This window comes from Melanaphis sacchari, unplaced genomic scaffold, assembly GCF_002803265.2.
Source record: "Melanaphis sacchari strain LSU unplaced genomic scaffold, SCAv2.0 Contig0_pilon_pilon, whole genome shotgun sequence".
NCBI classification, from domain to species: Eukaryota; Metazoa; Arthropoda; class Insecta; order Hemiptera; family Aphididae; genus Melanaphis; species Melanaphis sacchari.
Genome location: NW_020270366.1, coordinates 11,031,930 through 11,058,421, shown reverse-complemented (window position 1 = coordinate 11,058,421; position 26,492 = coordinate 11,031,930). Strand labels below are relative to the sequence as shown.

At 28.6% G+C, this 26,492-nt stretch overlaps 4 protein-coding genes across 6 annotated transcripts; 1 reads left to right on the top strand and 3 right to left on the bottom strand.

The window, feature by feature from the left end:
* Nucleotides 1–3,895: 3,895 nt before the first annotated feature.
* Nucleotides 3,896–6,169, bottom strand: LOC112596896 (V-type proton ATPase subunit E). The gene is made up of 4 exons (XM_025342771.1): nt 6,003–6,169; nt 5,673–5,846; nt 4,839–5,009; nt 3,896–4,265 (listed from the first exon to the last, which is right to left on the bottom strand). The coding sequence occupies exons 1-4, from the start codon at nt 6,033–6,035 to the stop codon at nt 3,963–3,965; spliced, it is 681 nt and encodes a 226-aa protein (XP_025198556.1). The 5' UTR covers nt 6,036–6,169; the 3' UTR covers nt 3,896–3,962.
* Nucleotides 6,170–6,411: 242 nt separating this feature from the next.
* On the top strand, nt 6,412–12,195 carry LOC112596768 (CCR4-NOT transcription complex subunit 2-like). 2 transcript variants are annotated; one of them, XM_025342668.1, is made up of 7 exons: nt 6,412–7,317; nt 9,952–10,205; nt 10,275–10,546; nt 10,710–11,018; nt 11,077–11,338; nt 11,412–11,519; nt 11,587–12,195. In XM_025342668.1, the coding sequence occupies exons 2-7, from the start codon at nt 10,033–10,035 to the stop codon at nt 11,810–11,812; spliced, it is 1,350 nt and encodes a 449-aa protein (XP_025198453.1). In that variant the 5' UTR covers nt 6,412–7,317; nt 9,952–10,032; the 3' UTR covers nt 11,813–12,195. The 2 variants fall into 2 exon arrangements, with proteins under 2 accessions (XP_025198453.1, XP_025198378.1); XM_025342593.1 differs by having other exon boundaries at nt 10,275–10,588.
* Nucleotides 12,196–12,348: 153 nt separating this feature from the next.
* Nucleotides 12,349–15,447, bottom strand: LOC112594421 (proteasomal ATPase-associated factor 1-like). Of its 2 annotated transcripts, none has more exons than XM_025339193.1 (8): nt 15,325–15,447; nt 14,920–14,982; nt 14,823–14,863; nt 14,499–14,689; nt 14,340–14,435; nt 13,449–13,654; nt 13,240–13,379; nt 12,349–12,825 (listed from the first exon to the last, which is right to left on the bottom strand). In XM_025339193.1, the coding sequence occupies exons 2-8, from the start codon at nt 14,967–14,969 to the stop codon at nt 12,383–12,385; spliced, it is 1,167 nt and encodes a 388-aa protein (XP_025194978.1). In that variant the 5' UTR covers nt 14,970–14,982; nt 15,325–15,447; the 3' UTR covers nt 12,349–12,382. The 2 variants fall into 2 exon arrangements, with proteins under 2 accessions (XP_025194978.1, XP_025194987.1); XM_025339202.1 differs by lacking the exon at nt 15,325–15,447 and adding an exon at nt 15,214–15,303.
* Nucleotides 15,448–16,062: 615 nt separating this feature from the next.
* LOC112591255 (probable hydroxyacid-oxoacid transhydrogenase, mitochondrial) lies at nt 16,063–17,939 on the bottom strand. Its single transcript, XM_025335015.1, has 2 exons — nt 17,708–17,939; nt 16,063–17,635 (listed from the first exon to the last, which is right to left on the bottom strand). Exon 2 carries the CDS (start codon nt 17,623–17,625, stop codon nt 16,234–16,236), a length of 1,392 nt encoding a protein of 463 aa, XP_025190800.1. The 5' UTR covers nt 17,626–17,635; nt 17,708–17,939; the 3' UTR covers nt 16,063–16,233.
* Between the last annotated feature and the right edge of the window lie 8,553 nt (nt 17,940–26,492).

The following is a 26,492-nucleotide window of genomic DNA, read 5'->3' as shown; positions in this document are numbered from 1 at the left end:
CAGTTTACTTAGTTGCTTGAAATCGATGAAGCTAGATAATAACAATAATATCACATATCATACATCAACATCAGTTGCGGACCTGTAGTGAGTAGTGACCCAGTTAGGAATATTGTTTCCAAATATGACTAATACACGTTAGTGTGTGTAACTGGGTAGGTACCCATAGGCCAGAAGGCCACTACGATAAGACTTTCCGGATCCGGTCCGTGTACTCCGCGTCGGCCATTGTAGGAAGTTGACGAGCGGTCGATCAGCACGTCTAAGTAAGTGTAAGCTTGTCGGTTCGGCTCTCATCTCTTCTTAAATGTTGATGTACTTTAAAATCATTTACGTAATCATTGCTATAATTTTGATTATATCTATTTAAATAAAAACAATAATATTAATTTGTGCTGTTGTTCTCCATAATAAATTTAAAACCTTCCACTGTACTGTTGCCTATCGTTGTTGGAACACAACACATCTAATGAAATAATGCATTTTTTTACAAGGTTTTGGCGAGCGTATCATCTCCAAAGAATTATGTTCTCACTCCATTTTCCTGAATTATCATCGAAATATAAAAGATAATATTAATTAAAATGTTGGCAATTTCTACTAAATATTTTAGGTAGATGGTAAGTACCCAGTTAATAATATTTATTTAGAAAAAACTTCTACAAATCTAGTTAAGAAATAAGTCTTTTAAAAAAACAATTTTATTTGAAGTACCCTAGGGCCAAATAAAAAAGGTGTAAATATACATAATACCTACCTATGTATGTATTATATCATTATATGTTTATATATTGATGTAAATAGGCAGTATGTACCTATTGCACTATGTATTTCAGTAGGTATTTGTTCAGTTATTTCAGTACTTATTTTATTTTATTCATCAAAAAAGTTAACAACTAAAATAAAAAGCTAGTCGTATTTCTAAAATATTTATAAAAGTAGGTAAATTAATAAATTCACGAATTAAGTAGGTACCTAGGTTGTTGCGTCCGTTATGTCAACGTCGATACATATATCAACGTAGAAATAGAAATACTAATGTTTGCAAGTTAAAAGATTAAGTCTTTATTTAATACAATTAACTCGTACAAGAATACAATTTTATAAGCACAAGATGGTGTGAGTGGTGTTACGACCTGCCTCTGAGCGTCTCGAATATCCCTAACCGTCTGCTGAGCTCTTGCCCTGGTCTCCCTTATATATGGTTAACCGTCAAGAGTGGTGACTGAGGAGGTGGTGACTTCCGATGACCTAAAGGAGCTCTCTAAATTAAATGTATTATTCAGTTGGGTGCCTTTCCTGCGATTTCATCGGTTCTACGAATTACAAGACGTGTGATCAAGTCTTAATTGTCAAATTAAATAGTACAATGTTAACACTGTTGTTTACTCATCATTTCTGAGAAGTCCAAGACGTGTGACCATGTCTTATTCATTATATTTAATATCACGATGTGCAGGTGTTCGCCCTATCCGTTGGTGCTACACTGTTTGAATATATTATCCCATCGGTATACACATCACCTCTCCGTATAATATATATGTGTAAAATAACACGGTACGTAACAAGGTATTGTTTATAAAAAATTTAAAGTTCTTATTACCTTAATTTCTCAAATTTGAAAATAAATAAGAAAAGTACATAATTGAAAAAAAAAATTGATTGCCACATAATCTTTAGATAATTATTAATAGGTACAGAGGTATTTAAAAATTCCAAAAATGAGAATTCGAATAAATACATATTTTATTATCAAAAGAAAAAAATTAAAAAATTAATTTTGCTATAAGTAAGTTTTGAATGTACCTTAACGTTGAATACACTATTATATAAACATTAAAATGTAATAGATATAGGTATATTATGTATATTTGAATTGAATTTCCAAGCAGATAAAAGGAAAAAAAATTACGAGTATAAAATGTATGAACAACGCATTTAATAGTACAAAATACGATTGACAATAAGTGGTGTGCGCATAAGTAGCATATTATTAATTATCATTATGGCAAGTGTCAAGCGGTGGATTGAAGTAATTTTCATAATCATTATTTATTTTTGGAAATCATAAATTTATCCGTCCTCACAAGAACTAACAAACCATGTTTAAATGTAGGTAATAAATATATAAAAATACAAAATTCTAACTACTTGTACATTTTTATAGGCAATAGGCGTCATCAGTGTGAAGAGACGTTTTGATTAAATATATTATCCGAGGCCGAAAACTCCTATTGGTATAAACAAGGTCTGCTAAATTAGAAGAAAGTTTTTTTCATGTTTTTATTGTTTAGTTGGTAGGTTAACTGGTATACATTATTTATTGCATTAAACAAGTAATACAAATTAGCCCGATTTGTATCGAATTAATCGATTTTCAAACAAAACAGCAACTAACTGGTAGACGATTACATTTTGTAGTATCCGTGGTGAGGTGGTACTTTAGTATCTTTAGTGGCTTGATGGTTTCATTCCCACTACAACTGATAAACCTTTTTGTACATTAATTTTTACAATTTTATTCATTCACTGAGTTCGTGATCTTAATACTATATGGTTATGTTTAATCATGATCTATGCCAATTATATCTAATCACCGATGATAACTAATAAGTATTCATTTTTTTATAGCTAGGTATATCGTTAAGTATAAGAGGGTGAACACGCACTTTAATTTTTCTTTATGACTCAGGCAGGCATGTGCAACTTAAACATAAGGTATATGAGTATTGGTATATTCACGAAAAATTTATTTTTTCTAAATCTAACTTATTTGTCTGAACATCAGAAGGAAGGTAATTACTTTAATTACATAATCTCGTTGTTTGATGATAAGATCTTCAGTACTTATCAGTGTAGAGAATTTATTTTGATTTCTTTAAATCTTCATTAATTTTAGTTGTCATTTTTATATTAAAACAGTAGTAGAAATGCTTAAAAATTTATCAAAATATTCAATAATTTTCATTCCATTCAGAAAACAAGAAAATAATATGCACAGGTAAATGCGTAATGGTAAAAAGTTTCAAGTCTCCATACGATAGAACATGAAATATAAATAATTATAATTATTATAATTCAAATATTTTTGAATTGCAACAAGACGACTAAAATTTTTCTATGAAAATTCAGTATTTTTAAATTTAATATTCAATCATATCAAAATGTAGTATTTAAATATTCACAGAAAATTAATTTTACATTTCATCCAACTATTTTTTTTAGAATTCTAGTAAAGACAACATATAAGAAACCTTGAATTTAATTAAACTTTATATTCAAGGTTGACTTACAAACATGAAAATCAAAAATTGATGATTTTATAATGTTAAGTGTTTACTAATAATGAAATATGTTAAACAATTTAAATCTCTACATAGGGTATTCTTTTCCAAGTATAACAAATATATAAAATTGATTTTACTTAATACTGTGTTATACATAAATATGTGTTTAATTTATTTAATGCACTAACCAGATCACATTTATTACTAGAAACCATGTGTTATGTCAAATTTTAATTTAAAATATTTTGTTCCAAAAAACCACCTCTAATCAATTTATTTTTGTTTTATTCTGAATCTAAAAATAAAATACTTTATTTTGTAAAAACGGAAGTTTTGTTAAAATGTATTTATTTGACGACACAAAAAAAATAAAAATAAAATAATACAGTAATAACAATATCAATATAATTTGTATATTAATTAATTAAACAACAATTTACACGATAAAACTTGACACTAATCTACAACAAAGAAAAAAATTCACTCAAAATATTATCTTAAAATATGTAGACTCAAATGAAATAAATGTGTATTGAACCTAAACTATAAATAGATGGGATGGTTATAATTTATGCAATTAAATAGTTACCAAATGGAATGCGAAAAAATATTTTAAATAGAATGTTTTATTTTTGTTTTTAATATGCATAATATTGCTGTGGATATTTACTGCAATTATTCAGCAAATTTTCTGTTGGGATTGCGACCGAACAATGCAGTTCGTACAGCTGGTACCAATTGCTGTGCAATCAGTTCCAATCGTGATTCCAGTGTGTTACAAATTTTTATTTTATTCTTTTGTGCCAACAACTCAATACCGCCACATGTTTGGGGGGCTAAAAATGAATCAGTGTCCAATTTCAGATGTACATCTTTGTTGGATACTTTCTTATACTCTGCTGCTACTTCATCAATTAATTCTTCCACAACTGATACATCACTTTCACGAACACGTAACGTGACATTTTTTTCCAACAACTAAACAAGACAATAAAAAATTTTAATTACTTAATATCAAAATTTTAACATTTTAACTGCATAAACAACTTATATCTCAACATATAAATAATTAATAAAATTAAATAAAAATCTGGTGTTATAATATTATGATAAATTGTTTTAAAATAAATATTTTCTATAATTACCTTTAAATAAACAAAAAGTACATAACAATTTAGAAACCTTAAATATACATGTGATATCTTATCTAAAGAATGCGCAACAAGTCATATTTAAGGTTCAGAAGGATTTGTTTTAATCTGTTATTTGTAATATTAGTGTTAATCAATTCATTATTAAATTTAAAGGAAAAAAAATTATCTAGAGCAATTTTTTTATTTTGAATAAGTTGAGAGAATTTTAAAATTTACAACTTTCTCTTAGTTATTATAAAAAAGCACAACATATAAAAATAGTAATAAGATGCTTATCAACAATGAAAATAGTTTTAAACTAAATTTTAAATAAATCTACTAATTTTACAATTTGATATGAGAACAATTTATTTCTTAGAATGCTTAAATAATATATAACTTTTGTTATTTGTCTAACCTGTAAGATTGCTTGTAATATTAATTTCCTTAGAACTTCTCTGTACAAATCAGGGTTATTTGTCACTTGGACCAAACGCTTTCTTGCTTCATCTAAAACATCACTGACATGATCTTCTCGTACTTTTAATGTCTTAAGACGAGCTTGATTTAACATATTAGAAGATTGAATAAAAAAATAAATAACAATTAATCAATTTTTAAGAAAACTGTAATCAGGTTCTATTCTTAATGTATGTTAAAATGGCATTATAATTTATAATATAATATATCAATTAATTTAAACATTTCCCTCAATTTCTTTTTAAACCATACAAGTCAAAAGAATAATAAAAGATTGCCATTATAAGCTATTATAATTTATAGCTTTAATTAGATTTTAAAAAAGAGACAACAATATTTTTATACTTTTTTTTTGCGATAAAATATTTTTATTATACACTCTATAAAACAGTTTACTATAAGCATAAATGATGTAATTTTTTTCTTTCTATTATATGGTCGTTAAAGATATTTCATCGTATCTAGTTGATTTTAGGTATCTTTTTACATTTTAAAATGTATTTTTTACAAATTTTCAAAATATGTTACTGATTGAAGTCTGGCATCTTTTTACTACTGTTTTCTTAATTTTCCATTTTAGTTTTGGATAAAAAAGATTTAGTTAGATACCTAACTACATTCATTGTAATAATTAATTAATGGTACATAAAATATGATAATTAATTATCAGATGAATAGTTTTTATAATTTTAATTCAAACAACTATTATAACCTTGAAATGGACAAAGGTGTGTTCAATTTGTAGAAAAACACTTCAGGAGCATACTCACATTTTTTTCTGTAATTCCACTTGTTTTTCTTTACGCTCAAAATACTCCATAATCTTGAGTCGCTGGTGTTGGACCAGACGTCCCTTTTCAATGTTGAACTCTTCTTCGGCTTTGGCATCAATTTCCTCGGCTTTTTCATTGGCTTCCTGTTCGATGAAGGCCATCATGTGTTTGATTTGTGAAAGGAAATAGGAATCGATGAGTAAATTATGGGGTTGTCATAAGCCAACTGGACATAACATAGAAGAAATAACATAATGACAATGTAGTAACTGCAAGGTGTCGGTGAGACAGGGTAGCTATGGACATTGACAGTTCAACAAAATACTTACTTGTTTTTGAACATCAGCATCGCTGAGCGCCATTTTTGGACCGTGTGTTGGACGTGAAAAATATCGACAAGACAGAAAAACGGAAAATCAGAAAGTGTAAAGAAAAAAGTTGAGAAATGGGCGACGGGCGACAAGCAGCGAAATAGAACAACCAACGCCCAATGGCAAATTAAGTGCAACAGCAGTACGATGGGTTGGTGGGATGTGGATTGCAGTAGGCGGAGTGGGGCGCCAAGCTGTAGAAGAAGATATCGCTGTGTTATCAACGCGTTATCGGTGGGATGTCCGGGAAGACGGGAATTTTTTGAAAATTAAAAGGTAAAAATCGACGTTTCCGTGGGTCACGGTTCGGGTATCGAAGATTGACAAATGCGAGCTCGAGACCAAAATTTTTTTGAGAACCCAAGGCCGACAAACCATATATCCGTTTTCTCTTCCACGGGCCATCACTGGTGCTTTGTTTTGCCCACCAGACGTGTTATTGAGTTTGTCGGCGGCCGAGTAGGTGTACTTATCGTATATACTGTATAGGTACACACACATATACACACACACACACAAATACACACATACACATCGTCGTCCCCGATCGGCCGTTTCGCAAAAGTCTACCATACGATATATTACATTTATATATATATATTGTTATAATACAACACCAGACCGTTGCCGACCCGCACCAGTGCACCACCAGGGCATTGTCAATCGTCATCATATTGTCATCATCATCATCGACACGGCCGCCGCCGACAACTGCTGTTGCTCGAGTCGCGCGTCTAGTCCGCGAGAGTTGTTACTAAACGTTACGTTCTTTTAGGCAACTCTCTGGTTTTTTCTTTTTTTTTTTGTCCATCAGTTTTTCTTTGCATCACGCCGTCGTGTCTCTGACCACAGTCCGCCGAAATCGTTTTTCTACAATAACTATTTATCTTCTATCACATATTTTTGTACGTTTAGAGTCCGCCGCCGCCGCGACTTAGAGCGTATGTGTGTGAGTATATATATATATATATGTGTGTGTGTGTGTAACAGTACGCTTTCGGCACCACACGCCGCCGCCGCTTAACACGGTAAATCGCGCGCCAACATACGGACCGTGCGTTTGTGCCAAAACGACATCGTCAACAACAACAACAACGACAACAATAACAACGACAACGACAAGGACAACCGCGTCAACACGGACGACAGTTTTTGCTTCTGATCGCACTGGCCCTGGTGCCAGGCATGTCGGCCAACGAACGTCGTTGAACGGATCGACACATAGCCGTCACCGCTCGCGCAATTCAATTTGCGAGCATCTCCCCCCCGAGAGGTAAGAACCGACCAGGGTCTTTGCTGTACGCAGTATCGCAAGTTAGAAGCGCGGCACAGTAGTTTTTTACTGTTGTTGCTTGCCGCCGCTTTCTCGAATTACACTTTTTTTCCTTTAATCGTCTTCGCATTTTATTACCCATCACTGCTTGTCCGATTATGTTTTTCTTGGAATCATTTGTTGGTTGGTCGCCAATCACGTTCGACTATACACCTGTACTTCAAGACAAAGAAGACTATACTCGTATCGCTGTCCGTCCACAGTATATGAACCTAGAAAGAAAAACAGTTACATTTGTCAGATAGATATTTTTCTATATTGATGTCACTGCGCTTCCTAGAACAGCGTTTTCACTTCTTTTTGTGATTATTAGCTCACCGATTCACCAACTAGTGTTCATTTTGATTAGTAACATTTGTTCTAAAGTACGATCAATGTATACAAGTATAATATGCGGTGTAAACGGAGTGTTAAAATATTCTTTGTTCTACTCTCAAACCGGTAGATAACTAAAAAGAAATTTCATTGATGACGGTATTATACTTATTTTGTTACAATATTTTATATAATTTAGAGTTATATACTTAAGTAAATGATAAGCAAAGTGATTAGTTGGTATGTTATATGAGAACAATTTTTGAGATCTTAATTCCAAATATGCATTCATGAAGAATTTATGAGCATCCTTAAACAGTTTAAAATGTATCGCTTGAAGAGCTAGTTAGATTATGAGTTTAAATTTAACTGTTTTTTTTTTTTTTTTTCATACAATATGATGTTTTAAGTTATTTATTATTCATTTATCATTCTTACTATGCAATAATATGTTTATAAAAACTCAAAAATATTTTTTGATGTAATACTTAAGAATTGTATAATCAACCTAAAGGTAATTGTTTTTAAATTACTTTGATTTCTCCATGTGGTGTATTTGAGTTAATTCTTCATAAATAATTAAGTGCTGATACATTTACCACTGAGATAATAACTTGAGTATTACAATATATTTACCTCTTTAGTTAATTAGCTTTTTCTGTTTAAGTTGTATTTTCATTGATTAGGTTAATTATGTTTATTTGTATATATTATGTAACAAATAACAGATAAATCCTTTACTTAAATGCATTAAATATTTTACAATTAGGGTGTATTGTATAATTTATAATTAAATTTGTAAGTGCTTGCTAATAGTTTAAATGCAATGCTTTTAATTAATTAAGCAGTTACCAATAATATAATAAACAATAATACATAATTTACTTTTGATTGAGACTTTTCACAAATACAAAATTTTTGAAAAATTAATGTAGATATAACTATATTCTAACTGTTGGTTTAATTTATGATTAATAATCATCAATATTATTGCTTAGATTTTAATAAAGAAAAATAGATAAGATTTCTGTTAACAATAAATATTAACACATAAATTTACAAACCAATTGTTGTTATTACATTATATGTTGTACAATCATAATCTATAATAAAAGACTTAAATAAATAATTTGTATTATCATAAAATAACTATTGATTTAACAACAAACATATAGGTATTTGTTATATGACATCTTTGAAATATTTATTGAATTTTAAACAAAGTAAATAAAATTATGTAAGAAATCATTAATGACTGTAGGCACTGATGAATAATATTTCATGCATAGTGCAAACTTACTTATATTGACAGTACCTATGTTATATATTTTTTAAACTAATTATCAATTTATTCTACTAGTTACAGTCCTTAAAAAAATTAAAATCAATAAAAAAAAAAAATTTAATAGAGACATCATTATTATTGTTATTTTTTTGTTTTATTTTTAAAATAAAGCCAATGCATACCTACATAAATAAAAAAAAAACACTTGATTATAATTGTTGTTGTTATTTTTATCTTAATATAATATATTCATAAAATTTAGTGGGTAATTAAAGTGTTTATTTTATTTGTGCATATGCTATATGTGAATATTATATATATACAAAATGTTATCTGTTGCGTTATATGTATATATTATATTTACTCACAATTTAAACCATTATGACAGACATTTTTATTTAATTGACTTGTGTTCAAGGCATTTTATTGTATTAGTCTTTAAACAATTCTGACTAAACTTTCAAAAAATTATATATCTATATTATTTATACTTAATGGAAATAGTCAATAGACAATTTAACTTCAAAAATATTTACATACCATTTTTCTAAAAAACAGTCATCATGTAAATCTTATGTACCATCACAAACATTTTAAAATTATAAATAAGATAGCTTAATAATATAATAGTATTTAAAACAAGTTATTGTTACAAATACTGCCACTTCTGTGTTTATTATTATTATAATCTTGTCTACATATTATGTAGTATTTACAGTTTTCAAGTTAACTTTTCTTTACTTGTAGGTAATATTTTTGTTTAGTTTTAGATAACTATTATGTAAATAAAAATTGAAAAATGTAGTTGTACATACCAAATAATTATACTATATTTAATTAATTTGATGGAGTTTTAGTTTTTTAATAAATTTTATCTTTATTTCCCTTTATTTTTTTTAATTTTTAGTAAGTAGCATAACTTAATTAAATATATTATAAACATATTAACTAAAATACTTTTTTATATATTCTAGCAAGCTGAATAAAAGACGTGTGCTTAGGCACATTACAAAGTTAACAACAGGCGCAACAGTGGCTACCGCGGCAGCAAGCAAATGTTTACACCACAACACCAACAGCTGTCGCCTAATCGGGCGTCAATCAACATGCAGTCGCCACAAGCCAGTAACCTATCGAGGGGTATATTTCAGAGAGGCGGATTTGCGACCAACCCTGGAGCAGATAGGAGGAATCATATGCCGGGTATCGCATCACTCATGCAAGAATGGTTTGTTACAAATCCTAGAAAAAACAAATGTATATGTATTATAGTTTGACATGTATACATTTAATAAAGGAGTTCAACATCATTGGCGAATAACGCAATGAATAACTATGGTGGGTCAAGTTCTAGTAGCAGTAGATCTGCGTCTGGCTACAACTTGTCTTCCCAACATGGTTTTCATTCGGCATTCGGCAGCAACCATGTTGACAATGGCAATGCAGCACCTCCTATACTGGACCCGTCTGAGTTTCCTTCTCTCACCACTGGACGTATATCTAGCAGTGGGCAAGGAGACAATGTCGGTGTTCTACATTCCAGCACAATGCCTGCAGGAAAACCTTATGGTAAACATTCACCATTCAAATCATTTGATCAGCTGTTTAGTAGTGAGTTAAAATCATTCTGTATTTGTGTAGTAACTTAGTGGTACTATTGTATAAACTATTAAGGAACACACAATTTTGTTTAGCAATTTTTAATCATTTTAATTGTGCTTTATTATTATAGTGGGAATGGTGAAAGCACCGACGTCTGAAACGAGTGAATTTACAATGAGTAGTAAAGACTTCCCAGCATTGCCTGGTACGCAACCTCTCAGTGTTACAACTACCTCGTCTACGACAACAGATCCAAACCAACAGTCCTCAACAACAACTTCTGGCTCGACGACCATTTCATTAGATCAGAATGGAATGCAATCGTCTACTGACCATTTGTCAGATCAGAGACTGAACAACCTGAATAGCCAATCGGACAATAATTCTCAAGAAAATGGAGACTCTGGAACCAAAAAAGGAGTACAAACATCGCCTGATGGTTTGTATTATAAATTGATTACATGTTATTCATTGGCATAAATTCAATCTTAATATAGGTAAAGTGACTAACATACCTGGTAGTATGGTACGCGATCAATTTGGTATTGTTGGTTTATTGACATTCATTAGAGCAGCAGAATCGGATCCTAACTTGGTATCATTGGCTCTTGGACAAGATTTAACTGCGCTAGGGCTAAACTTAAATTCACCTGAAAACATTTACCCAACTTTTGCTGGCCCTTGGGCAGACGCTCCATGTCGGCCGCAAGATGTTGAATTCCATGGACCGCCTGAATACATTATTAATCATGGAATCAGGTAATAAATAAAATTTTAAAATAATTATACATGCTTGGAATTGGAATACAATCTTATTTATTTTATGTTTAAGGGATAAGTTAGCGCAAGTCAAGTTGTCCAGATATAAAGAAGACCTGTTGTTCTACCTCTTTTACACTAATTATGGTGATGCGATACAATTGGCAGCGGCTAATGAATTGTAATTACATTTTTATACTGCTTATTCTTCATAATTTAATATTAATAAATGATCTAAATTATATTAGATATTCTCGAGACTGGCGTTATCATATGGAAGAGCGCGTATGGATTACGCAGGCGCCTGGATTGAGTTTAATAGAAAAAACTAGTACATACGAACGGGGCACGTATTATGTGTTTGATGCACTTACGTGGCGTAAAGTGCCTAAGGAATTTTTGTTGGAGTATAGCAAGTTGGAAGGTCGACCCACCGTACCAAATGTGCCGCTCACTACCCCTAATCTACTCTGACACAACGAACACCGTCGGGGCGTAGACGCACTGCCAACAGCGACCGAACCTGACGTACACCAGCCCACGACGGTCGTTCTCAATGCAGCCATCGTCAACTCCTAAAACCCCTTCTCACTCCCAGTATCCCAAGTATATATAAAATACCTACAGAACAATACTTTCTGCCCCCTTCCCCCCACAATACACTCCTATAAAATAAAAATTATACAAGTATTTATAATAACCGATAGATTTGCTGTCATTTTTTCTGGTGAATACACTCACACCATAATAATTTAACATTTATTATAAATAAAATAAAATTATTTATAGTCATTTTATAAAAGAAACTTACGTACAATTTTGTAAAGACAAAATAAGCAAAGAAAAAAAAAAATCATTCTTCATTTATTAAGATAATGTTATTTGTTTTTAAGTTGATAAATAAAATTTTGAAACAATAAATAATTGTTTTTATATTTTTCTTTTTTCCTATATTATTGAATAGTTTAAAAGTTATACACCAGAAATTAATAAATAAAATAAATAAACAATTAATTTTTATTTAAAAATATTTATTTTTCAGTTTTACAACAGTTCAGGTAAATATTTTCTGATGATGCCATCTCTGCATGCAGTGTACAAAAATCTTGTATCTGTACTAACATCATATATTGGTTCAGCATTAGTACCAGTCAGATATGCTTTTTTGCCATTAACTGACCTCAATACGCACGAACCATCGCCGTGTCCACAAACCACTAGTTCTTTAAACAAACACAGACAACGAACTGGCGAATTTGTGTCAAATATGCAGTGCTTAATTACTAGTTGTTCGTTTAGCCAAATAACACGTCCATCATTGCAACCAATATAAATTTGTGCATCTTCATTCAAATAACAAGCATTCACTGGGCAGTCTAAGTTGTTTGTGACTAATATTTTGCGCGCATACACACCAATCAATGAAAGCATTCCATTTTCACAGCCAATTAATAAGCATTTATCTTCTGTGCCGATTTCTGTGTCAGCTGCAATAATTACACAATTGTATTTTAATAAATCACCATAGAGTTTGTTAATTATCTATAATAATAAATGTTTATAACAAATAGTACATTGATCTAAATATAAATTTTAGTAACTAATGAAGATACTATCATTGACAGAATTTTTTTTTAACCAAATTTAAAGGTGAGATATCAAAACAAGCTTTTTTAAATTATATATTTTATTAGGCCAACAAAGAAGAAATTAATAAACTACACTTAGTTATTGGCAAAATGTGCAAAAAATGTATTCTTAAAATCAAATGTGCCAAAATAATAGTCTCATTATTCAATTTTTATGCAAACAATTTATATACTAATAAGTAATAACTATATGAAATATTTAATATTATACTTTAATACGTTGGTACACATTCTATTAATTATATTACTTACAAGTAGGTATATTACGTTCTCCTAAATTTAAACTTTTTAGTGAACTTATTGAACAACAATTTATATATGTTTGATCTAGCTTAATGAGATCATCTATTACTTTTCCACTTCCAACATGCCATAATTTGGATGTTCCATCCCTAAAAGATAAAAAAAGATGTGTTATAAAATAAATATTACCTAATTTTATTATTAATTTTTTTGAATACTTTGAAACAGATATAATATTTCGTCCTCTGTCTATTATAGCTAAATCAGTAACAGCTTTTGTGTGCCCTACTAACGTTCCAGCACATTCTCCAGTATCAGTGCTCCAAATTTTGATTCGTAAATCTGTACCACAGCTTAATACAACTTTTACACTAGGAAACCACCGACAACAATAAATGTCACCATAATGTCCAGTCATTGTAACCTTTAATCACAAATTAATAATAATAACAATGTTAGGATATTAAGAAAGTCTGAGAAAAAATTATTATTTATTAAATATATTTGTAAGAACTATGCATTTACTATAATACTATAATTATTATAAAATTATTCATTTAAAACTAAAGTTGGTAAAAAAAAATATCAAAAAATTGTCAAAATATGTGAACTTAAACTTAAATTTATTTTTCAGTAAATGTAGATAATATAGAAGGTAAATGCATCCTCATATTTTTAAATAAAATCCAATTATTTCACAAGCAATCTTAACATTTGCTTATTTAAACTTAAAGCGCAATATTTATAGATCAGAAAAATAGTTACACTACTCGTTCAAAATACTTAAATATTTTTGTAAGCACTTTATCTTTAAGGGGAAAAACAATAAAGAATGGTCACACATCTTTTGTTTTACTTTAATAAAAAAGTAATTGTAAGCAATTTTAAAAATTAAAAAAAAATATGGTATTGAAAATATTCTGAATTGTAATAATATTAAGTGTAAAACTGTTTAGTATATTTATTTAAAGTATGCAGAAATTAAACATACTCAAAAAACTGAATAATTTTTTTATATATTATACAATAGATAATATTTTTTTGAAGTTTTTATAGTTTACCCAATATTATACTTTTTAAATAATGAATAAGTTTTAATGCAGCCTTACTTCTTTTTCTTTTTCATGATCTAAACTACTCCAAGACTTTAGAACACTATCTGATGCAGATACACACTGACCACTGACAACATCCAGTGATGTTACCTATTACAAAACTAATAGTTTTAGTGCAAAATCTTTTATTAAAATCAAGTACATTATACTTACACTAGCATTATGAACATCTTTGAAAATCCTGTATGGTGATAATAATGTGACTGGCGGACAGGAAGAATGCTTTACTTGAATGGCATGTGATGATACTGATTCGACTTCAAATCCATTTGTCCCTTGTATAATAGGTATTCCATTGAGTTTGTGTGATTTACATTGTAAATGACCATGTACACTAGGACCATCTTAAGTTACATAAAAATTAAATGTATGTTATTTTTTTAAACAAAAGTATGATTAATTGATTGAGAGTAAGTCATCGTATGAAAAATAATACATGGATTCATATGTAATGCAATTAATAATTATTATATTTACTTCTTGGCTTGACAGATATCCAAACACGGTTTTCACTAGATCTAAAAAACACAAAATTTTAACACCAATAACTCATAGATAATACTAACATATTTACCTGATGCATTCTTCCCAATCATGTTGAATGTACATAGAGTAGTCGTTCATAATTGATCAACAACTTGAAAAAAAATGAAAAATTCCACATACAATTCATTTTAAAGCAGTAAATACAATTAAAATTAATAATAATATTATTTATTTAAGTAAAAGTAAAAAAAAATTAATGAGTAATGATCAAGAAGTATAAATGTTAATTAAAACTGATTAATACACCTCTACACAAAGAATATGCATAAGTGTCAAAATTCAAAGTATTTATAGTCAATAAATTCAAAAACAATTTACTTACAATGTTCATAAAATTATAACTAGGGTATTATTTAATTTATTTTTTTACTACAGCATAACATTGTGAATGAAAAACTTAATACTCAATTTATTATAGTTCAGAAAATATTACCTTAGGAATGATTACTTGGATAGTGGTATTTGAGTTTAATCAAGTATTCTTAAAAGATTTATACAACGTTAATTTTTTTAAGCCTTTAGTTAGAAAAATAAAACAATAAATTTTCGTTTATAAATTATTTTTATCAATTTAATGTTGTGAATTGTATTTTAGTATTGAGTATAGATAGTACTATCTATACCAATGATTTCAGATATTTCATTGATAAGGAAATTATAATCCATCGATTTTCCATGTACAATTTTACATTTATGTTCTATGCTCCTAATTATCAAATATTATGATTCATAATGAATATATTTTAAGAATTATGAATTAATAACTTATACAATTTAAAAAGTTATAAATAGTAATTTTAAATAGTTCAATATTATTTGTTTACATATACGTATATGAAAAATATTATAATTTTGTTAATTAACAAAAAACATTTAACATATAACCAAAATGATCAATTTTTATCTCTTGGATGTATATACATTTTAGAATTTTAGATTGTTAAATTATTTCAATATTAAATAATTTAGTAAATGTATTTTGTTAAAGATTGTAGTTAGATTTATTTATATTTTATACTTATAGAATTCTTATATTTACATTCTTCACAGTTTCAACAATAATTATTAAAAAAGTTAAATGAAAAAAATACTTTATAAAAACGCTTTTAAATTTTAATAATTAATAAGTTTATAATATAAATAACTAAAACAAAACAAAGACCAGATAAAATAATTGTTAGAAGGGAGTAAAATTATATTTCATTATTTCCATAAACAGTAAACTAATATATCTTTTACACAAAAAATAAACAACAATGATTAATTGTATGACAATTAACTAGAATTTTTAAACATTTTAAAATTTAACAATAATAAATGTATACAAAATCAACATAAATTCTTAAAAAACTGTTAATGATTTTTCAAACAACAAACTTAAATCTTCTTCCGATTGTTCTCTTGGAGCAAGCTTTGTAATTCTATGCTGTGGTAATGTACCTTTCACTAACCCTGGAATGTCATTTTTAGTATAACCAAGAGCTGACAAACCATTATCAATTTTCATATCCTGCATGTATCCTCGAATGACATCAGCTAATAGCTTTCCTGCATCAGCATTTTTAACACCACTGACATCAGCACCCAGCAGTTTAGCACCTTCAATGTGGCGCTCTGGACTAGCTGGAGATGTGAACTCAAATACTGCAGGTCCAGACATAATTACACTTAACCCATGGGGAATAATTGGATGATCAGTAATGTAGTCTGTGGCTTGATATTTTTTCACATTTCCTGAGATTGGATAAGACAGTGCATGACACAAATGAACACCTGCGTTACCAAAACCTACACCAGCCATTGTAGAGGCTAAGTGCATGTTAGAACGTGCTTCAAAGTCTTCAGGATCATATACAGCCCTTTTGAAGTACTTCTTAATGACATCCAATGCATATCGAGCCCAAACATCTGAAATAGGATTACGTCCCTGGTATGCAGGTCTTAAAATTGGATCAGTTGGACGTGGTGATCTTTCATTGTATGGTACAGCTGTGAATGATTCTAATGCATGTCCAAATACATCAAAACCACTAAAAGCACAAACTCTTTCTGGCTGACACAATGCATGTAATGGATCAACAATACCTAGAGTAGGTCTTAATGCTCGATTTGCAATACCAGTTTTAGCCTTCAATTTTTCATAATCAAAAATACAAACACCAGTAGTTTCACTTCCAGTACCAGTGGTGGTTGGTATAGCAATCAACGGCTTTAATGGCACAGTGACTGGTTTTCCTTTTCCAATAGGAGGATTTACATAATCCAACAATTCAGCTTCTGGATCAGAATAGTACAGGTTGGCTGCCTTACAGGTATCCATAACAGAGCCACCTCCTACTGCTATGAATGCATCAAATTCCAAATTACGCACAAAGTTTGTTGCGGCTTCAAGACTTTTCTCATTAGGTTCCACTCTGATTTTATCATAAAGGTCATATTTTATATTATTTTTGGTAAGCGAATCCAGAACAGCTTTTACTGGTGGCAAGTTCACTAAGTTTGAATCAGTCATGACACACACACGTTTTACTTGCATATTAACCATGTCCATACCCACCTCTTTGGTGACACCAGGGCCATACCGAATTGTAGAGCATGCCATTTCAAAAGCATATTCTTTTTGATCTATGCCAGTACTGAGCCTTGAAGGTAGAGACCCTAAATTTGAATGAGAGGGACATCTACACGACACTGAGTTCAACGTATCCATTAGGTTAATTATTCTGGACCTCATTCTCACGTTTCTAAAAAAAAAAAGAGTTGAAAATAACTTATTATTATAAAAAGTATATAGAAAAAATGTTGATATACCTTACCTTCAAACCTACAGATACAAATTTCAATTAATTCATAAATGGCACTATTCAGTAATTCAGTCAAAACTGATGTCCAGGATTAACACGTGTACCAGTTGAAAAAATATGATCACTCGGCCGCTGATGTAAATTGTAAGGTCTGAATTAGTATAATCACTAAAATTGAATGTCTTTGAAGAGCAGGCTGCAGCCACATTAAAAATAATTTAATTGATAACAATATCAATAAGTTTCAACAGGTATTGGCAATAGTGAAGTATTTTATTTTTATAAATGTAATGTATATTATATTACTTATTAATTAAGAATAATCAAATTCCTCTATTTACGTCAAACGATATTAAAATAATTATTATAGTATAAGTAGGTGCAGCCATAGTACCTATAATCCTTACTACTTTATTACTTGTATCGAATCTATAGGGCCGTTACAGAAAATATTTTCATTTTAAAATAAAATGTAATTTCGATAGTTAAACGCCTTGGTTAGGTTTGTGCAAATGTATAATATAAAATTTTACAATTCTTAGTTCCAAATTAATGAATTTTGAGTCGATAATGCAATGTATATTATAAAATATTTAATATTTTATCCGGTACATCATATTTTCACATGAATTACTCTGTAGACTTGTAATAGCTATACATATTAAGATCATTGGGCATTGACCTAATGACTAATACCGTTTATCATTTAATAATAAGTCATACCGACCGTGATTATAGTGCTTGCATTATACTAATTAGGTAGGTAGGTACCTGCGTCAAGTAGGAAAAAAAACAAAAGTTCTATGTATGAAATGTTTTTATTGTTGGTCTTTATACTAGGTACTTATTAAGTATGCACTTTTGACTTTTCATTTTAATCAGTATACCTATGCTGATAAAATGTAAAACGAACGATACATTTGTAATACTAAACTAGTTATTACCTGTGATGGTTATTGGTTAATGTTAAACACTAAAATATCTCTATTTATAATTGATGATGAGTAAATACTTTATTTGCTATGATTAGCGAATCTTGGAAAAAAACTATTTAAAAAGTAGCTAGTAGATCAGTATATGTATAATGTATCTATCTTACTGCTAGCTCATATACATTTTAAATAGATAAGTATAATTGTATAGATACATATTTTATTAATAATTTATATGTAATAGATAGGTACTTGGGATGATTATCTGCGTGATTGCATCGCATATTCGTAGTATTCAAAAGGATCTGAAGTACAATTACGTGACGTCGTGACGACTAGAAAAAAAAGTGTCTCTCGACACAATTTGCCGCGAATTTTCGAAGGTGAAATCTCACGTATACGTATTATGTATTTAATAAATATATTAAATAGTTACAATTTATTATTCATAAACTTGTGACACGGCTAAAAAATTGTATAGTGTAAAGGTACCTTCAACCTCCATAACTATATTTTATAGTGTTTGAAAACCTGATCAAGCATAGAAATATTTAATACGAAAGTTTACGTTCTGAAGTTGTTATTGATGATTGAGAATGCCATCTACATAAGTTTTCATCATTGATTACCTGCCAAACTCATAACTTAAAATTTGGATAATCCTATTGTTATTCAAATATTTATATAAACATATCTAAAAATTGTGAGGAACTAAGAATGAGGTCGAATAATAGACGAGACTGTACGACTGCAGCTTATATTTATTATTACAACTTAAACAAGCTACAATCGTATCCGTTATAAATATATATTATTGTAGTCGGTTTAACAAGTATAATTCACTAGCTGACCCGGCAAACATTGTTTCAAGAGTGGTTTAGAGCATTGTTGTCATCAGTACTCTACGTATATGCCAAACTTCAGTAAACACACATATATTGGTTGCGAGTTCATACAAAAATCCTAACGAAAAAAGCACTCTAAGTTTTTCCAGAATTTTTCAATTGGCTATCTTCCAATATGCGAACTACCAATAAACACGGTCTACAGTAGTAAAAATTACAATATAATAAGCGGCCTTTCTACATTTTATAAAAAAAAAATTTTAAAATAATTTATCTGGAAACTTCTCGTATTTTTCTCGGTCATTTCTTCGATACAGTTTTACTTCACCACCTTATTTACGGTTTTGTATTGCACAAGGTAGCAGGCCATAGTCTTGTAAGTAGGTATATAACACTGACTTCTCAATTAAAAAAGTGTTATAAATTTTTTTTACGAGTACTTTAAAAAGTTTTTTATAAATTATAATATACGAGTATTATATTATTCAGTTTTATACATCACAAACGACACTAAACTATCTAAACTATTTTTATGCCGACAGTAAACTCTCACCTCGACACGAGTATCGCTTATGATTGATGACGTAGATCGGGTAGATTACCTTTAATTAATAGTTTTATCGATGATAGGCATTGGAAAGTACATAAATAAAATATATAAAATGGTATAAAATACCAGTTCGAGCATTTTATCTACGTATAATATGTTAAAACACACAACGACGGTAAACCGCATATCGGAAAATAGCCTTAAAATAAGCCTAATCGATTCATTCATTTTTAAGTTACGCGCTTACCAACGAACAGCATTTTATTTTTATAAATTAGTTTGTTAACTCTTTAATGATAATAGATATATTATGTATATAGATCCAACAATCCAAGGTTGAAATCAATTTTTTTTCTGAAAAATACTATTTATTGAGGCATTGAGCAAGATAAAAAACCTAGTTGAAAAGTAGATATATACCTCTACACAACATTTTAAATGTTTTTTTATATAACTATAATAATTATAGTCTATATGACTTATTACTCTGTTTAACGTAATGTTTTTGTAAATATCAAGGAAATATCGATGATCTGGGATGGAGGACCCTAAGCCTTCCTATAGATTCACCATACTAATATAGGTTTATTTATAATATTAAATAAATAATGTGTAATGTTTTTAATTTTTATACTTTATACGTATAAATTACCATAGAACTGTGTAAGCATTTGAATTGTTACTCGTGGTGCATGTAGCACCGATCACTTAATTTATCTATGACAAATGGCATAATAGATTTTGTAGGTGGAAGGGCCAATGGAATACTAGGACCAAACTGTGGATCTAGAATTTTATCTAGGTATCAAGATAATTAAATACGACGTACAAAACGATTAATAATGTCAAATTTAGTGTACATATATATATAATAAATAATGTATTATTATATTTATATATAGCGTTTGTTATTTTAATAAATTTTAATTAGAAGGATGAAAGTGACAAGTGAAACCTCGATGTACGTGCTATAGTATTTTTTAAATACTTCAATGCCACTGAATTACTATCATTGCGAGCTAATATAATTTGAATATTTAATTAGATATAATGATTTATTTGATCTCCGTACGTTTTTATAATTAATTTTTTAACCATAACAATATAATCTATACCTAGAGTTAAGTGTATATGTATAAAATATGTGATATGTTCTAATAGGCACCTATGACATATGTAGGTATAGCCGTATAGATTTCTGCAATAAGGCACCGATGCAATAACCTGCAGATGTTTATTTTTAATTATTTTTTTAAGCTGCCAAACAACTTTTTAATAGTAATTGATATATAAATCAAAAATTAAAAACGCAATACCTTGTGTTTATTTTTCATTTTTTCGTCAGGATAATATAGGTATATCGAATAAAAAAATTTAAAAAAAGGTATTCGAGCGAGTACCTTAATAATACTTAATTATTACAATAATATTTATTTATATCATGTGGCATATTATATCAACTTATATAACTGAAATCTAAAAATGTAATAATATATTTTTGTAAAAACCGTAAAACAGTAAAAATATATTCATAGTGTTACGTCCGACTTAGTCGATTGATACATCAACGTAGAAATGAATACCTATTTCCTACGTGATGCATAATGTATAGAAATACAATATGTGTACATATAGGGTGTTAGTTAAGCGGTGTTACAACCTTTTTCTGAATGTCTGTCTTCCTAACCGTCCTATACTGTCTGTTAAGCTCTTGTCCCGATCTCCCTTATACTTAATTGGTTCATAAAGAGTGATAAAGTCGTGGTGGTAATTTAATATTCGTGTCGACTCGTATCCTTATCCAGTGAAATCGAGTTTCGATTTTTCCGAGAAGTGAGCGACGTGTGAACATATCTGAATGGTTTAATTAAATAATATGATGCTTACAATATTTTGTACTGACCTCAACATCGCTTACATTATTAATTGTACCGTCACATCTTACAATATTCGATTTAAGAATTTTTATGCATATTTATCATTGGCTCGTAACAATACTATAAATAGTTAATATCTTAAAATAAATTATAAATGTTATTGCTACTAGAAATCATCCCTCATTTTTGAAAATCAAAGCATTTTTATTGTTTCAAAAGTCAAAAGATGATGACAGAAGAGAAAAAAAAATCATTGCAAAATAAATACATTCATTGCTCTACTTTGAATCTAAAATGATTTTTTCATACTACGTACCTGTAAAATTGTATAGTTTTATAAATCATTAGTCAATAATGACAAAACATACAATTTATTAATTGCCTGGATTATTTCTATTGATAATTTTAAGTGCAAACATTGATTATAAATTTATAAATTATAATCAATGATCGTATAATATACAAACGCGTTTGAATTTAGTGATTTAAATTCATATTAATTATATTACACATATACTGTAGGTAGTAGGTACTAGGTTAGGTTAGGTACCTAGTAATTAGTACACTACCTCTATCTATGTAATGATACTGATACATACTGAGATGTAAGTAACGATATTTCCATACATAGATACCTAGATATCTTACCTTTAATACTTGGCTAATAAAGCTATACTAATTAGTAACTTCGACGAATATAATAATTAGTTAGTAATTACTTAATTGCAAAATGTAACTATATACAAGCATACACTGATATATTTACGACCTACACATAATGATATATCGCATTGAGTATAAAATATAATTGTAAGTAGATAAACAACACTGCCAACAAGCAATCCGTATAATTATGTATACTTATCTTTATAAATACAACGTAGGTAATAGGTATATAATTATTTATTATTATTTATAGTTGTATTGACTTACATTGTATAAAGACCGAAATATATACATATATTATGTTTTATGAATATATATAATATCAAACTAGTTTTTTATACTCTGTTATAATAGTTATTATATAATTTATATCGCACTTGCAATTTGTAAAAACTATACAGGATATAAGAATATACATATTATAGTTAATTATTTTAATATATACCTATGTACGTATTATGGCTTTAATATAAATGTTTTCCTTTTTATAATGTTTGTTTTTACCACATATTAACTGTAATTCTGTAATTTTGTGTATATTAATTAATCTTTCAAAAGGGCAAGTCCCGTATCCATGTACAATAGAATAATATACATATGTTTAATTGCAATTTTCTACTTAAGTTTAAGTTTACCTACTTTCTTGTATGTATTTACCTAATGTACATACGTATATAGTGTGCAGGTGTCTTCACAGTTAAGCATAGTCATGTTCGAATAAATTTAAATTGAATAGAGTTTAGTAAATAATATATGTATAATATATAATATAGTATTAGTCGTATTATCTTCCTGATTATTATGATTTATTATGATATTTCGGTCCGAGAAGAGGTTTTAACCGCTATCAAACTGCCGTCAGTTTCACACTTCCTCTGTGGTCTTATAGACGTTGATTGAACAAAAAAATATATTTTACCCCTATTCCGATGTCGTTGTATAGTTTTTGTATCGTACTCCCACAAATTATGACGATCATATTGTAAAGACACTACGCTGCACTGCTGCAGTATAACATCTCTGCAATACACAATTACAATAACAGGTCATACCCACAAAGTCCATCACAATGATGTAAACCCAAAATTATATATATATATACACTAAGTATGGTATTACTGTGAATAGTTTTATACATATATACATTTTCTTGTCATCTTCAGTTGTGACAAAAACCAACAAATCATATACAATGTATTTATGTATAACTATATAATTTATATAAGCATTGTACTATTATAATGTTACACATTAAATAATGTGACTACAACAATAAATATAAATAACTATAGGACCCACCAAATCCCTATAGTGATCTTCATCGACAATAATAAGACGTGTACCGATGGTACTTATAAGACTATAAAGGTTATACTCGAGGCGAGTGGCAAAAAATAATAATGCCTACAGGAGCCTATTATATTATATAATATATATTATTGACTGTTGTTGCTGCATACCACAAACCTATAGCAGAAGGACAAAAAGGCGCCGCACATAAATTATATCTGAACATAAAAGGTTTGCATTATGTCTCTATTTGAAGTCTATTCACCATTTATTTGAGTCTGTATTTTTTGAATCGTTTGTGTCTTTGTGATAAAAATTATAACACTCATTGTATTATATCATCTTACAATATAATACATTTATCTGTTCCATAGTCTGCGAAGACGACAATAATACAAACTTATCACTGAAGGCGTGATATAATGTACTCTGACGACGCCATTTCACCATACGAAATTATGTATATACAAATTACACATATACTATGTAGCAGCATAATTCTTGTAATATGATATATGTTTTAAATTTTAATATTACTCGGAACAAAATGAAAACATGCAAAAGAAATTAAAAATCGAAATTTACTTTCAGACAGAAACGAAATTTAATATTTTATCAAGTTTTATTTTAAATTAAAATTCAATAATCAGTCCGCTAATTAGTAAACTTCCATATTTCATTCATTATAAAATATACACACTATTCATCGTTTAAGCTTATATCACTTTTTAATCTAATAACAACGGTAAGCTACGCGTAAAAAACCAAAATAATCCACACTATTTTATCACTCGGACTTTGGAAGACTCTTTAATTATAATGTATACGTATAGGTACACATAAACGTATAAATAATTTAATTTACTTCTGCACTTTGGTATTGATAATTTTAGTTTTATACTTTATTAATCATTTTAAGTATTTTAAGTATAAGTAGAATAAATATTGAAGAAGAACCTGAGGGTTATTTTTCATGTTGCTGTAAATTTACCCCAATAATCTTGGCCAAAGAAGTCAAGTAATAAAAATTTATTAGTAGGCACATTGCCTAATTTAATCCATTGGCAATAAATAATGTATCTTAAAATTTTATTCTGCAACCGAATTAAATGTTACGAAAAAATAATATACTTGAAAAATATAGAAATTGATAATTAATTTCAAGCTAATAAACACTAAAATATCTACTTACATATTATAATAAAAACAATTGATTATTTAAAAACACATAAATTTATAAATCTATAGTAACATATAACTTTTATTTTAAAATAACGCCTCCTTCCTGGTTCATTATTATAACCACAAATAAATAAATAATAGTTTCTAAATTATAATATATTTTACTTTCTCAAGTAATTATATTGATTTTTGTACCTTAATTTGCTTTTTATTATAATTTATAATGAAGGTTAATAAATACTTTAATAACTCCTAATATGAAATTGTATTAAATTACTGATTATTCTACTTAGGTATTTCTAAATTAAGTATTTATTTAATTTTAATGTTAATACTTTAATAGTTTAACTAAATATTTTACTATGTTAAAATTTAATGTAAAATCCGATTCTAGACTAGTGGCAACATAATATATATGCATTTATTATATTACACTGATTGTCAATAGATATAAATATATCAATTAAGTATTCGCAGGACATAAATTTAGTTTGGTTACATTTAACTATACATATATTGCAAATCGTAAATAAATTGTAAATTAAGTTTTATAGGTATAAAAAAATAAACATCACATAAATATATAACATGCGCTTAATATGAACATTAAACATTTTTTATATGTACGATTTGTATTATTCGTTCAAATTTTCGATGGATAAAAAGGTTGTTTTGCCTTGTTATTAAAATGTTTAATATTTATATAGAACTACTAACAGAGCTGCCTCCCTACAAAGTACAAATATACACTACAACACACTGCACACGTACTACGTATAAGTATTATAAACCTGCACAAAACTGTATAAAAAATATAATATACAGAATAATTCATCAAGAATGATCTACGCCCTTTTTTCCTTTAATAATGGATTTGTCTAAATTCAGATTTTTGGAATTTTCATGTATATTTTCAAATATTTAATTTTTTTTGTAGGATTTCAGGAATTTCTTGTAATGGTGATACAAACTTCTGTTTTAAAAAATATGTTTATTATCCTGTTTTACTAAAATTTGTTAAGTAGATTTTTCGAAAAATTGACACAGATATTTGAATCAAAAAATAAACCAGTAGTTCCTGAGTTTTTAAAATCGCTCTGTATAAACGGCTATCCATAATATATGCATATAAATAAATAATCTATGGTTACCTACCTATTATACATAATTCATTGCTTGGTAGCAATACCTATATAATACATATGTATCATATACAATATTACGCCCATATACGCGCTGTATTATATAAATATTTAATTGTATTTTCGAGACACGTCAAACGTGCATGCATGTGTGTAGCCTTATAGGTATATATATATAAACACACAGTGGTGACAGCGGCAAAACGATCGTTGTCATGCTGTTACGATTTCGCAATTTTTGATACAAGCCTAATTTATAAAATCTACTAATTTTTGTTACATTTTTTTGGACACGTGAGTATTAGGTACATAT